This window comes from Pagrus pagrus (assembly GCF_965226575.1).
Source record: "Pagrus pagrus genome assembly, chromosome: 19".
In the NCBI taxonomy this organism is placed as follows: Eukaryota; Metazoa; Chordata; class Actinopteri; order Spariformes; family Sparidae; genus Pagrus; species Pagrus pagrus.
The window spans coordinates 721,267-736,206 of NC_140203.1; the positions used below are offsets into that span (position 1 = coordinate 721,267).

Consider the following 14,940-nt stretch of genomic DNA (forward strand, 5'->3'; position numbering starts at 1 on the left):
AAAATCTTCCTTTTGTGGGCCAACTATTCTTTAAACCTCCCTCAAACAGAAAGTACCTACAGTCCCTAGATGTTGCAGAGCAATGATGAACAATTGTCGTTTGTTTCATTCATTTTAATACAAACATTAATTTAGTGGCATATGCCACCAAATAAGTGGCATATGCCACTAAATAAGTGTCAAATGCCCCCGAGTCACTGTTGTCACACCATCAGTTGCTTGCGATCTCAGTGCTGCTGTAAAAAGGGTCTAAATAAAGTTCTGTCATATCAGTTTGGGGACTCGGGGCAGATTCTTCCTTTTTTGGGTCAACTATTCTTTAAACCTCCCCCAAGCAGAAAGTACCTACAGTCCCTGAATGTTGCAGAGAAATGATGATCAGTTGTTGTTTGTTTCAGTCATTTTAATACAAACACTAATTTAGTGGCATATGCCACCAAATAAGTGGCAAGTTCCTTTTTTGGGTCAACTATTCTTTAGACCTCCCCCAAACATAAAGTATTTTAATACAAACATTAATTTTGTGGCATTTGCCACTAAATAAGTGGCATACGCCCCTGAGTCACTGTTGGCAAAGAATTCTGAGAAAAGTTAAGGGAAAAAAGTCAAATTGTGGGTGGAAAAGAAGATTCTTTTTTTTTCCAGCATTTATACGGCTTTATGGACAGCACAGCTTGAGAGATGACAGGAAACAGGATGAGAGAGAGGGGGAGCATCACGCAGCAAAGAGCCCCAGGCCGCGATTCAAACCTGGGGCCTCTGTACATGGGATGCCCGCTCTACTAACTGAGCTAATCTGAGATGCAGCAAAAGGCCGCAGGCCGGGGCCCGAACCCCGGGCTGCTGCATGCTCTGTACATGGAACGCCCGCTTTACCAACTGAGTTAATCGGTGCCCCAAAAGACAGATTTTTGAGAAAAAGGAAAAAGAGGATAAACTTTCGGGGGAAAAGATAGAATTTTGAGAAAAAGGAAAAGCAGTAAGAGTTTTGGGAAAAAGTTTGAGAAAAAGTCAGAATTTTAGGGGAGAAAATGTTAAGGGGAAAAAAATCTGAATTTTGAGGAGAATCTTTTGGGTGGAAAAGACAACATTTTAAGAAATAGTTACTGATAATACCTACAGTCCTTAAATGTTAATCAGAAATGTGCAACAACTGCTGTTTGTTTCAGTAATTTTAATAAAAACATGAATTTAGTGGCATATGCCACTAAATAAGTGGCATACGCCCCTGAGTCACTGTTGGAAAAAAATGTGGGAACCTAGAAAGATTATCCTGTCAAAACTTTTTTTCCACCAGTTCTCAAGTCATAAACACAGGGAGAGAAAATATTTTAGATCAGACTTCGAAAATTTTTTTCTCAAGGCTTCTGTATTGTGGATCCTTAAAGTGATACAGGACTTTCCAGTTTGATGTTGGTTTAGGCTTGATTGAATTAAAAGTGACTGTTGGGCCTTTGTGGAGGTATGCGCTCTACTCAGTGTCATTCTGAAAGTTTTCTTACTTTCAGACTAGTCGACAAGTTTAAGTTTAAACTTTGTGTAAACATTATCTGAGCTGATGTGGATGCAGCTGGAGCAGCTCTCACCTTCTGCTCCAGGATACTTGGCAGTGAGTTTCCTCGGTCCATCCTCTCCCTCCGAGCCTCTCCGTTCTACACACACACAAACACATAGTATGAAAGATACTCCTGCACAATCTGGTAAACATGAAAACCATCACAGTGAAGCCAAGAAAAAGTCAGAAGCAGAAGTCAGACAGAAAGCAGTGTGTCAGAAGCAGGCGGTAAAAATGCAGATTTAGCACACAAACATCTGTCCATGTGTTTTCAGGGCACACACACACTTTGTTCAGAGGGACCGGGGTTGTGCAGAAACTTGAGCTGCGTGCAGGAGGAGTTAGTGCAGACTTGCAGCTCTTCAGTCACAGTAAAGCCGGCAGGTTAAACACTCGCCATGCACATGCCACACAAACAGACAACATGCTTACCTGAGCAGCTGCAAAGACACGACAACAGGAAGGTCAGAGAGTGAAGTCCACGACATGGAATTAAACATGATCACAGAGCTGTAACACTGGAGCTGCAGCTTTAAAGGAACAGTTCACCTTAAAAAATGATATTGATGATGACTGCGTTTGTATTTTTAAGTGAACTTTTTTTGTGAAGTGAGGTTCAGTTCACGGCACAAATATCGTCAAAATCTGTTTTAATTCTGAGCTCTGGTGTTGAAGGAGTAATTCAACCACCAGTGTTCTCGTTCTTTGTCAGAGTGAGATGAAGAGATCTATCTCATGTCTGTGACTTAAGGACATCCTTAGCTTAGCTTAGCATAATGACTGTAAGCAGAGGCAACAGATAGCCTGGTTCTCTCCAAAGATAAAAACTTCACAGACCAGCTCACAAAAAACAAATTTTGTGGTTTTGTGTGGTGTAACATGTTGGATTGTTTCGTGCTTTACAGTCTGGTGCAGTGATTCTGGCCTCATAAAGTCATGACTGCAGCTGTTTGCAGGATTTGTTGGTGTTTCCTGTGACTTTGTACCTGACTGTCCTTTATCTCCTTCTGTGGAGAACTCTGCAGACTGCATCTGCAAAAAGTAAAAACACAAACAAATCAAACATTTGACATTAAAATCTACATTTGGAGTTTGTTGTCTCTCTTTCTGATTTGTAAAAACTTTATTTAAACAGACGAGCGATAACGTTTTTAGCTTAGCAGCTACTATCACAGTATTAATTCAATTATGATGATTGATATTTTACAATGTGTTTAAATGTGTGTTTTTGTGTTTTCAGTGGGATTTACCTGATTAAATAAAGATTTGGTGATGATGTTTTGACAAATAAATATAAAATATATTTCCATATATTATCTAGTAATACAAGCACAATATATTTTGAGAGATAGTTTTATGTATACATATAAAGAGGTATAGTATGTAATGCAAATTTATTATATTTTGTACTGTACTCATGGAGGACAATGAATATAAGCATGAATTGGACTCTTTCCATATATTAAAATGTATCTTTTATATATTATATTATATTTTTCAGTATATATTAATATATAATGTTGTAATACGATGACATCAACACTTACTCTGGTCAGGCCGGAGCGTGAAGGAGACTTTGATGCATTTGCAGACAAACCTGCTGACAAACAGAAGAAACGATGAGGAGGAATTCAAAAACTAAAGAGGACGAACACACAGACACACACAGACACACACACACACACACACACACACACACACACACAGACACACACACACACACACACACAGACAGACACACAGACAGACAGACGCACACAGACACGCACACAGACAGACACACACAGACACACACAGACACGCACACAGACAGACACACACAGACACGCACACAGACACACACAGACACGCACACAGACAGACACAGACACACACGCACACAGACAGACACACACAGACACGCACACAGACACACAGACACGCACACAGAAAGACACACACAGACACGCACACAGACACACACACACACAGACAGACACGCACACAGACAGACACACACACACACACACACACACACACAGACAGACACACACACACACACACACACACACACACACACACACACACAGACAGACGTCTCACTGGTGTGCATGTGTGTTCTGTCGGGCAGTGACTGTGTCTTCCTCCTGTATGAAGCCTTCTCCTTCTCCTCCTTCAGGATGAGACGACCCAGGTTGGACTTGATCTGGATTCATCAAAGACCGCGTCAGTCACAACTCCTGGTTATTATCACTGATGATGACACACATGGTTAAAACACTTATCATTATTACCTTTTCCAGCTCTTGCTCCTGCAGCGTCTTGGCTTCGTCAGTCAGGTCTTCAAACTCATCTTCTTCCTCCTGCAGCTTCTTCTTCCTCCACTCGATCTCTGCGAGAGGTCAGCCTCAGAGTTAGCTGCGTCACTTAGCATCTTATTAGCTCACAAGTCATCAGGTCATACCAACCAGAACTGCTGAGGAGAGCATTTCAAAAATACCACTGGAACAATATTCAGTGTGTTGTATCATTTAAAGGAACAGTTCACCCAAACAGTAAAACCCAGTCATCAGGTTCAGTCATCATCTCCTCCTGATGATATAAAGTCAGGCTCAGTCATCGTCTCCTCCCTCCATGATGATATAAAGTCAGGCTCAGCCATCATCTCCTCCTGATGATATAAAGTCAGGCTCAGCCATCATCTCCTCCTGATGATATAAAGTCAGGCTCAGCCATCATCTCCTCCTGATGATATAAAGTCAGGTGAAGTCTCGTAGTCCACAGAACATTTCTGGAGCTTCACAGTAAAACAGAGTTGCAGCGTTCTGCTGAACAACTGAAGCAGCTGGAGATGATTTAAACATCAGATGTCTCCATGCAGCTCGTCTGCTGTGATCTCAGTCTGCAGGAGAGACGAGATCACAACCTGAAAACAATAAATTCACTAAGTTTAATAAAAAAGAAAATAAATGATGTGAACTGGTTTTGTGGACGAAAACTTCACCTGACTTTCCATCAACATGTGAGGAGATGATGACTGGATTTAACTTTAACCTGCAGATAACGACAGAGCAGCAGCCGTGTGTGTGTGTGTGTGTGTGTGTGTGTGTGTGTGTGTGTGTGTGTGTGTTTGTTACCCATGGCAGCCAGTGAGGGGGGGCAGGGCCAGTACTCGGTCTCGATCTTGGACGGCTGGTTTGGATCTGGAGGCTGAGCTGCTGGAAACTTTGCTGACTGGATGACTCCTTCCACATGTTTCTGAACATCTGCAGAGACACAGAGCAGCGACGTGACGCCGCAGCGACGTGACGCCGCAGCGACGTGACGCCGCAGCGACGTGACGCCGCAGCGACGTGACGCCGCAGCGACGTGACGCCGCAGCGACGTGACGCCGCAGCGACGTGACGCCGCAGCGAGCAGAAGAGAAAATATATGAATAACATCATGGACAGGAACAACAGCTCACCTTGTTTGTAGATGGGAGGTTTCCTGTAGATGTTGGCTCCATTATCTGAAAACACAAAGAGGACGACGGTATTAAAATATAATAATATAATCACATTTCATTTCATTTTACATTTGTGAGCAAGATGTATGAAAAAAGTTTGGATTAGTTTTCATGTTTCGAAATGCAGAAATGACCAAAATTAATGACCAAATGATTTTCAGTAATACATTATCATTTTATAGATTTATTATTATGAAGGTGATTTGTAATTACATATGAAAATATTGTGATTTTAATGTATATTGTGTTTTTGTTGTTGTTGTCTGGTTTGTTTTGAGTCATAGACGATTTATTAACAAATACATACTAATAATAATATAATACAATTATAGATGTATTATTTATAATCAATTCATAAAATGATACATTAAAATAAATATTGGATGTGATAAATATGCAATATAATGATGCATTAATCATAAAAAACTTCCTCATTCTGTTTCTAAATGATGGATTAATAACTGAATTTTAAAAAAAGCAAAATTGAGGAAATATTTTCATTTTGTTCTTTTACTTTGAGTTTTAATGTTTTTTTAAATTAATGAATTTAATTAAACACAAAAACTATTCCAGCTGCCTCTATAATACTGTCGTAACATAAATCACAATAAATGCGAATGTCAATTTGAATTTTTAACTTGAAAATTAAAATTGACATTTTGTCCAAACTCTAAAATAAATATTTTGCAATTTTGTGTGTGTGTGTGTGTGTGTGTGTGTGTTACCTGGTCTGTGGAAGTGCTGCTGGCTCGTGCTGATCTTGCGTGTAGCCTGCAGTTGCAGCGTGGATCCTCCGGGGGAGCCGCTCTCGCTCTCTGCTCTGCGCGGCTTCACCTGGAAAACAAACACAAACAAACAGTTTCGACTCCGACCGACTCGTAAACACTGAAAATGTTTATTCCAGTTGAAATTTTTTGATTGAAATTGATGTTTAAAACTGAGTGAAATTTGTTTTTTTTATTAAGTAAAATTTACACCAGGAAAAAAACATTTTGTGAATCTTTTTTATTGAAATAAAAATTGTTTTTAGTAGAAATTTGTTTTCATTATTTTTTTTCCTGTGTGAAAAGAAAACATGGAGGTTGTTTATTTTTCCAGTTGAACATTTTTATTTTTCATATTTGACGTGTAAAACGACTGAAATTTGCTTTTTTTCATGAAGAAAAATTCACACAGGGAAAAAATATCGTAGTAAAATATAGTAAGTAAAAGTAAATGATTCATATTTTAACTTTATTTACAGAATCAGTGTTCTTTTGTCTGATTGATGAGAAAACTAATTATATTTTAAATACTTTGACTCTGATGCAGCAAGTAATCTGTGAAAACATGTAACTAAAGTATAATAAATGTAGTGGAGTACAAAGTACAATATTTGCCTCCAAAGTTAAGTGGAGTGGAAGTTTAAAAAACATACTCAAGTATTGATATCTCAAAATTGTGCTCAACTACAGTTCTTGAGTAAATGTACTTAGTTACTTTCCATCACTGCTTAGTCGTGGACATCTTCACCAAATTCTACACTTTTTTTCATTTAGGTGATTTTTCTGAATTTACAAAGAACATTTATCTATAATCGATCAATAACCATCACAGACAAACTGTGTAAAGGCCTTTGTAGTTTTCTGATGATGTTTTTAAAGGTGCCGCCTACAAACATTCACAGCCGACTGATGAAACTCTCCTGACGCCTGTAAAAGTCCGTCAGTTAAACCCGTCTGAGACGCTGCTGCGAAGAGATGAAGCTTCTTCTCTCGTCTTCAAACATTAAACATCACAGACTCCAGAACAGACTCCAGAACCAGAACAGACTCCAGAACAGACACCAGAACCAGAACAGACTCCAGAACAGACACCAGAACCAGAACAGACTCCAGAACAGACTCCAGAACCAGAACAGACTCCAGAACAGACTCCAGAACCAGAACAGACTCCAGAACAGACACCAGAACACAAGAACAGACACCAGAACAGACTCCAGAACCAGAACAGACTCCAGAACAGACACCAGAACCAGAACAGACTCCAGAACAGACTCCAGAACCAGAACAGACTCCAGAACAGACACCAGAACACAAGAACAGACACCAGAACAGACACCAGAACAGACTCCAGAACCAGAACAGACACCAGAACAGACACCAGAACAGACTCCAGAACCAGAACAGACTCCAGAACAGACTCCAGAACCAGAACAGACTCCAGAACAGACTCCAGAACAGACACCAGAACACAAGAACAGACTCCAGAACAGACACCAGAACAGAAACCAGAACAGACTCCAGAACAGACTCCAGAACAGACACCAGAACACAAGAACAGACTCCAGAACAGACACCAGAACAGAAACCAGAACAGACTCCAGAACAGACACCAGAACAGACACCAGAACAGACTCCAGAACACAAGAACAGACACCAGAACAGACTCCAGAACACCAGAACAGACACCAGAACACAAGAACAGACACCAGAACAGACTCCAGAACACAAGAACAGACTCCAGAACAGACACCAGAACAGACTCCAGAACACCAGAACAGACTCCAGAACACCAGAACAGACTCCAGAACAGACACCAGAACAGACTCCAGAACAGAGTCCAGAACACAAGAACAGACACCAGAACAGACTCCAGAACACAAGAACAGACTCCAGAACAGACTCCAGAACACAAGAACAGACACCAGAACAGACTCCAGAACACCAGAACAGACTCCAGAACAGACACCAGAACAGACTCCAGAACAGACTCCAGAACAGAACTGAACCACCTGCTGGGCCGCGGCTGCAGCAGCTCCACAGAGGCGCTCTGTGTTCTCAGTGTCTGCAGGCAGCAGAGGAATTAATGTCACATTCAAACACAAAGAACCGACTGAGACTCAACAACTGGACCAGAATACCATCAGAGTTTCTACAGAAAGTCACGACCCACCACTGACTCATGGAAGACTTGAAATGGGTCACAGAGGGTTCATCGGCTGAGTGAAACAGTATGAAAGGTCCAGTGTGACGGATTCAGGAGGATCGACCGGCACAAATGGAAAAAATATTCAGAATTATGTTTTTATTAGTGTATAATCTCATAAAACTAAGTCCCTATTTCCATGACAACAGCTTTGTTAAAAGCAGAAAACGTTTTCCTTTGTGCTCCAAAACGTTTCTGAGTTCATTCAACAACTCGTGAACAGAGATCAGAAAACACATCGAAGACGCTGTAGTGTGCACGCCAGGCCTGCAGGTGGCAGTGCACCTTCAAGTGCTCAACTGTCACATCACAGTCAAGGTGCAGCAGATCTCCACTGCTGGAGGAGCGTAAGCAAACTGAGCCCAGTCCAACACAGCTCGACGGTCCAACACAGCTCGACGGCCCAACACAGCTCGACGGCCCAACACAGTCCTTGTTGTCCTCGTATTTCCTGGTTTTCACCAGTTTGCACGACAGCGTCCGGGTGTTCTCGATGACACTCTGAAACCTGGTTTCAAAGGATTCAGGCCTCCAAAGAGCCGCTGTCACGAGAACGAACGGCCAAAACACAAGTTTACAGTTTTATATTAAAATCATTGTAGTGAATCGATGTTTCATTAACGTCGACTGAGCCTTTAATATCGACACCGAGCGCAGCTCCTCCAACATCTGATGATTTCCATAACATTTTGTTTTTCCATTTTTATTTTTCATATTTTATGTAAAACCAAGTGAACATTGTTTTTTCATTAGAAAAAAAAAGTCTTGTGAAAAAATTACTTTTTTTTAATAAAAAAAAAAAAATCTGGTGAATTTTAGTTATGAGTCAGTTTCTCACCACAGGGTCGAATTACTTTTTTTCTTTTTTCAGGCAGTGAAACACAACAGATTTTGAAATCTTATTATATTCAGATTTCAGTTATTATTATAATTATATGAAGGAACAGTTGAGTTCAAGCAGACGAACAAAATTAATTAACTTTCTGTCCAAAACAACTGAGTTGGTTTGAAGCAGCTCTTACCTCAGGAGACCTGGGAGGAGACGAGGCGGGAGGAGACAGAGATCTCTGCAGGTCACAAACACACAAAGACTCATTAACACTCATAACACCACTCTGTGATACACAAACACAAACACACAAACACACAACAACACAAAGACACAGAGACACACAAACACACACAAACACAGAGACGCTGAGAGGCTGAGAGGTTTAGTCAGTTGTCAGCTGGACGACAGGATGTGTAACTGATGCAAAGACTGATTTCTCTCAGCAAAATAAAAACAACACGAGTGAAAACAAGAAAACAAACTTGGTCTTGAGTTTTCACAGACTGAATGAAACGACCAGGTGTGTAACGGCACCTCTCTGCGGGGCGGGTCGAGTGGAGAGAAGCTCAGGTGTGGTTGGTAGGTCATCAGGTCGGGTCTCTCCACCTGCAGGATGGCTTTATCTCTGGGCAGAGCTGCCAGGTCTCTGTAGCCCACCACCTGGTCGTTCACTTTGGCCTGAGCACACACACACACACACACACACACACACACACACACACACACACAGGTAACAGGTGAGCTACAGGTGTACAGGCTGGGTATATGTCTATGTTAGGAGTGTGTTTACCGTGATGCCGGTGGCCGGAGACCCCGGGGTGCTCAGAGCCCTGGAAGAAGGCAGGTTGACCGGGGTTACCTGTCCCTCCACCTGTGACGCCGTCAGGAGGAAAATCAGTCCAGGTTATTATCTTCACATCAAGACTGCAGAAACATTGTGGTGGTCATGTTCTTGGATCTCAGTCATTATCTCGGTGTGTGAAACAGGATGATGGGTTACCTTCTGCATGACTGGACAGAAACCTTCCTCCTGTTTGGTTTCAACCAGCTGGACACAAACAAAGACAGCGTCAGTCAGCAGGTGCATTAAGCTGTTACACAGCTGACGTCTTATGAATCACGATGACTCATCTGAATCTTCAATCTGAGGAGAAAACAAACTAATGACTTTTCATTTCTGCTGCAGCGGACCTTTTAAAAGACGAGGTCGCACAACAAATGTAAAGTTTCATGTTTCAGACGAACAAACAGGAGGAAACCGTGCTGTTGTTGGGAACTATTTTCAGCAGCGGATTAATTCAAAGTGTTGCTCTAGTTAACACTTAGAGCAGCAGGGTGAGAATAATATTCACTGAACAGCAGCCGAAGACGGTGACACATGAAATTACTGTACATTTCCAAAGATCCTTGATTTCAAGACACCAACGATGTCGGAGGACAGAAATATTAATCAGTAGCTACCATGAGCCCCTGGTCACATCCATTGATTGTATATAACAATAAATGAAATATCACGTTGTTCTATGTGCTTTTAAAAGGCGCGGTGACGTCATGGTTGAGCTGGACGGTGCATTGACGAGGCCTCGGCGCCGCGGCTCCACCAGCCAGCAATAAGTCAGATAGGGCCCAGTGGGCACAACCAGGAAGTAAACCTGGAAACGAGACAGTTTTCTTGGCGTACGCACCATGTTTGTGTTAATTTTGTGGGACTGAAATCACAGTCGGGTCGTTGGGAGCTAACGGATCATCTCTCCACCTTCTGAGCTGCTTTCAGAACAAATCAAACCTTTCAGACACACAGACGCAGCTCGTCCCTCGGGGGAGGCTGGACTGATGGGGACAAGGAGACTGAGTGTAAAACAACACTGTGAATCAGATTTAGACGGGGCTGTTACCAGAGCCTCCTCAGGGGACGTGGGGGTGGAGGTGGAGGTGGAGGTGGAGGGCAGCACCTCGTACCTAAACAGCATGAGAGCTAACGTCTGCTAACGTCCCTGCTGGTGGAGGATATCCGCCCTGAAAGACTTCCTGTGAACCCCCTCCTCATGTTGTGTCTTGTCTTTCATCTGCCTCCCTCCTCTTCCTCCTCCATCTCCATCCTGCCCTTCCTCCCCTCCCCCCCTCCTCCCCGGCTGTTTATCAGCTCGCCCAGCCAGGCCAACGCCCAGCCGGTCCTCAACAGTTATTGCTGTGGTAACACTCCTCCCTCCAGAGAATCAGCTGAGCACAGCCGGGGACATCCACCTTCCCTCCGTCGTCCACACCGCTAACCTCCAAAAACTGACTCCTGCTCGAGGGAGGATCGAGGACCTTCCTGCTGGTTGTCCAAGCTGAACTCGACCTCATCAGTGTAACCTGGACAGATGTTGTCCTCTAAATCATCTTCCTGTCCAGTGACAGAGGAAGTATTCAGAGACTTTACTGAAGTACAAATACTGCTCTATAAAATACTCTCAGAGGAAAAGTTCAACATTTGGGAAAATAGTCTTCTTCTTGAGTTCGGGTCGACTCCACTGCATGCTCAATATGACGCTACAGCCAGAAGCTGCTTAGCTTAGCTTAGCTTAGCATAAAGACTGGAAACAGGAAGGACACAGCTAACAAAATCCACCTACCAGTTCCTCTAAAGTTCACTTATTAACTCGAGATATCTTGTTTGTTTAATCTGTTAACAGACGCTCGCGGCTGCATCATCAAACCACGACGTGTCATTTTCTCCTTTCGGTTTTTCTACAGATTAAACAAATGAGATCGAATCAGTGAGTCTCAGCGGTGCTGATGTGTTTTGTTGCCTTTGCAAAGAGCCATGCTAGCTGTTCCCCCCTGGTTCCAGTCTTTATGCTAAGCTAGGCTCACCAGCTTCACTTTCACTGGACTGTCCCTCACTCTGTGTATTACGCTGCTAACCAGGCTAGTTGTTGAACTAATGTAGCTAATGAGACACCTCATGAGCATTCATACTTCATTCAAATCTTGCTAGCATGTCCAGCTAGCCTAGTTGCTAACAGGACGTGTCCACAGTGTGTAAACAGCTCTGTTGGCATGATGTCCTCCTGTCTCCTGGCTGTGTCTCAACCGTGTCTCTGTTGTGGAGAAGCTTCAGTAAACCTGGATGGTGACACAATGCTACTAAGCTACAATAGCTTCCTCATTTTGGACTCTCTGGCTCTCCGTCCACTCAAACATTAGCGCTGTTAAGATGAATCTGATGTAAACTGAAAATAAACTTCACTCATGTGAAACTCAGTTGGTACAGTCACTGTATCTGTGAGACAAGTGTGACTGAGTAAAAGTAAAATATGGATATTTCCCTCTTGATTGTAACTGGAAGTATAACGTGGTATAAAAAATACAAATAAAGTACAAAATAAAACATGAGTGAGTGAAATGTGCTTCGCTCGAGTCTCTGAGGACCGGATCTGAGGTCAGCTGACCGGCAGCAGCTGAGTGCTTCAGGTCCGATCGTCTTATCACTCAGAGCTTCTAACTGCCAGACTGCCATCGACGCCCATCAGTCCCACCACACACACACACGCACACACACACACACACACACACGCACACACACACACACACGCACACACACGCACACACGCACACACACACACACACACACACGCACACACACACTTTGTGAGCACGTGATCAGGTTAATGCACTACAATCATGCAGGAGCTTCGCTCTCTGCACTGCTGCAACAACAGTGTGTGTCGGGTGTGTTGAGGGCGTGAGGTCACTTTCGTTATCAATGAATCTGTTGATCGCTTCGTTATTAGTTTGAAAACGCTCCTGTTGTGTTTCTCACGTCTTATTTTGTCCGACCCAAAATCTAAAACTCAAATAAATCACAATATAAACTTGCAGCTGAAACAATTCGCACATTGTTTCTCAGTAAAATGTTTTAATGTGTAAATGTTTTAATCATTTTCTAATCAGAATATTAATTCTGTATAAAATCTTTACTGACTTTTCACGTCACATTTCATTTACAGAAATACTTCTTATTATTACTGGACTACATTATTCGACAGATATATTAGGATGTTATTTAGCTTTAATTATTGATTCAAGTCATTTCTTAAAGCAATAATGTGTAAAATACCACGTTGAGCTTCTGACCTGGTTTTCTTTGTCTTTAATAAGAACGAACTGAATAAATAAACACATTTAAACATGAAGATTAATACTTTACTGATGTTTCACAGCTGTAAACTGAACATTTGCACCGTCATCAAACAGAAAATGTAGTTAAAGGACATTTATTCTGTGTTATTAAAGGAAATTCATTAAACTGTAATAACCTTCAGCTGCAGACTGAAACATCAAACACTTCCTGCTTCTGAATATCTGAGTTCATCACTGAGCTGAAGATCTTTGTGTTTTAGACGAACAGAAGATGTTATTTCATCACATTTTGGACATTTTTCACTATTTTCTGACTCTTTTTATGCTTTAATCATCCGAACCGTGTTAATCTTCAGCTGCAGACTGAAACACATGAAACATTTCCTGGTTTCACCTTTTAAACGTGACGATTCGCTGCTTTTATCTGTTTTTATTATCACTGAGCTGAAGATCTTCGTGTTTTGGACCGTGGGTCAAACAGAACATATTCTGGACATCTGTCACTGTTTTCTTACATCTTCTGGCTCAAACAATAATCAAAGACAATCTGAAGATGAGGTTGATGTTATGTGCAGACTAGATATTGATCCTGAGGATCAGTGCAGGCCTGAAGCATCAGCAGCACCTGAGACACATGAACCTGAACAGGCCGCTACATGAAGATGTGATCATCAACCACAGAGCAGATCATTGATGATCAGATCAGATCAGATCACAGATGATCAGAGAAGATCGCTCGACGTTAAACAGCATCATGTGGCCTTCAGCCTGTGAGGAGGAGGAGGAGGATGAAGAGGGGCGGACAGGAGACAAGTGCGTCTGCAGCAGCGCGATAAAAACACAGGCGGTGTAACCGGGTCAGACCCGGCACAGACCCGGATCTGCTGCTCTACGTCCCGTTAACACTAACGAACAGAACAGAAGCGGCTCTTACCTCAAACAGCGCGGAGTAATCCAAATGTGCAGCCGGAGATCAGAGGAGCATCCAGGGGAGCGACCGTGACGCTGCTCCGCCGTCAGAGCCGAGGAGGACGGAGGGAGGGGAGGAGGAGGGGGGAGGAGGAAGAGGAGGAGGGAGGAGGAAGAGGAGGAAGAGGAAGAGAAGGGAGGAGGAGGAAGACTGAAGGGAGGAGGAGGAAGAGAGGGAGGGGGAAGAGGAGGAGGTGTGATGAAGCCTGCGTTTAAAGGCGGGCAGGGAGCTGCTGTGACCCGGGGGGGAGGAGGAGGAGGAGGAGGAGGAGTCTTCCTGTTGCTCCGGCGGGTCGGGTCGGGTCGGTCCACTGAACAATCAGCTCTGTGTTCTGACTTCACTTCATGTTCAAGAAACATGATGAAGCTCCTGCAGCTACAGCACGCGCGCACACACACACACACACACACACACACACACACACACACACACACACACACACACACACACACAGAGCTCAGTAATATTACCAAAGTAACTGAGTACTTTACTTTGTTACTATACTTGAAGCCAAACTTTGATTTTATGCAACATTAATGTGACGCCTGCAGAAACATGAGGAAGGTGAGCTGTGAGTTCATGCTCAGAACAAACAGGCAGCAGGTCAACCGCTAACTGCTGCTAGCTGCTGCTAACTGCTGCTCACTGCTGCAAACTGCTGCTCACTGCTGCTCTCTGCTGCTAACTGCTGCTCACTGCTGTTCACTGCTGCTCACTGCTGCTAACTGCTGCTATAGCTGCTGCTCACTGCTGCTCACTGCTGCTAACTGCTGTTCACTGCTGCTCACTGCTGCTAACTGCTGCTATAGCTGCTGCTCACTGCTGCTCACTGCTGCTAACTGCTGAGCAGCAGTTATCCTGATTCCACCAGAGGACTGTTGGTGTTTACAGCACCGGCACAACGACGGACCTGGACGGGCTGCTGCTAGCTGCTAGCTGCTAGCTGCTTAGCTCAACATGTTTATTTCTTCACATTCTGTTGATCACTTTAGTTTTTTTTAAAA

The 14,940-nt window shown here is 43.1% G+C and overlaps 1 protein-coding gene across 1 annotated transcript in view; it reads right to left on the reverse strand.

Moving 5' to 3' along the window:
• Positions 1 to 14,164, reverse strand: part of dmtn (dematin actin binding protein) — a 44,886-nt gene extending 30,722 nt beyond the window's left edge. The window contains exons 1-14 of the mRNA XM_084383797.1: positions 13,901 to 14,164; positions 9,842 to 9,985; positions 9,632 to 9,712; positions 9,376 to 9,519; positions 9,032 to 9,076; positions 5,768 to 5,876; positions 5,001 to 5,045; positions 4,672 to 4,800; positions 3,829 to 3,926; positions 3,638 to 3,740; positions 3,103 to 3,152; positions 2,542 to 2,587; positions 1,988 to 1,995; positions 1,587 to 1,652 (exon numbers count right to left, since the gene is read on the reverse strand). Coding sequence (XP_084239923.1) covers positions 1,587 to 1,652; positions 1,988 to 1,995; positions 2,542 to 2,587; positions 3,103 to 3,152; positions 3,638 to 3,740; positions 3,829 to 3,926; positions 4,672 to 4,800; positions 5,001 to 5,045; positions 5,768 to 5,876; positions 9,032 to 9,076; positions 9,376 to 9,519; positions 9,632 to 9,712; positions 9,842 to 9,928 — 1,011 coding nt within the window. The 5' untranslated portion in view covers positions 9,929 to 9,985; positions 13,901 to 14,164. The remainder of the gene's footprint in view (positions 1 to 1,586; positions 1,653 to 1,987; positions 1,996 to 2,541; positions 2,588 to 3,102; positions 3,153 to 3,637; positions 3,741 to 3,828; positions 3,927 to 4,671; positions 4,801 to 5,000; positions 5,046 to 5,767; positions 5,877 to 9,031; positions 9,077 to 9,375; positions 9,520 to 9,631; positions 9,713 to 9,841; positions 9,986 to 13,900) is intronic.
• Positions 14,165 to 14,940: the final 776 nt, after the last annotated feature.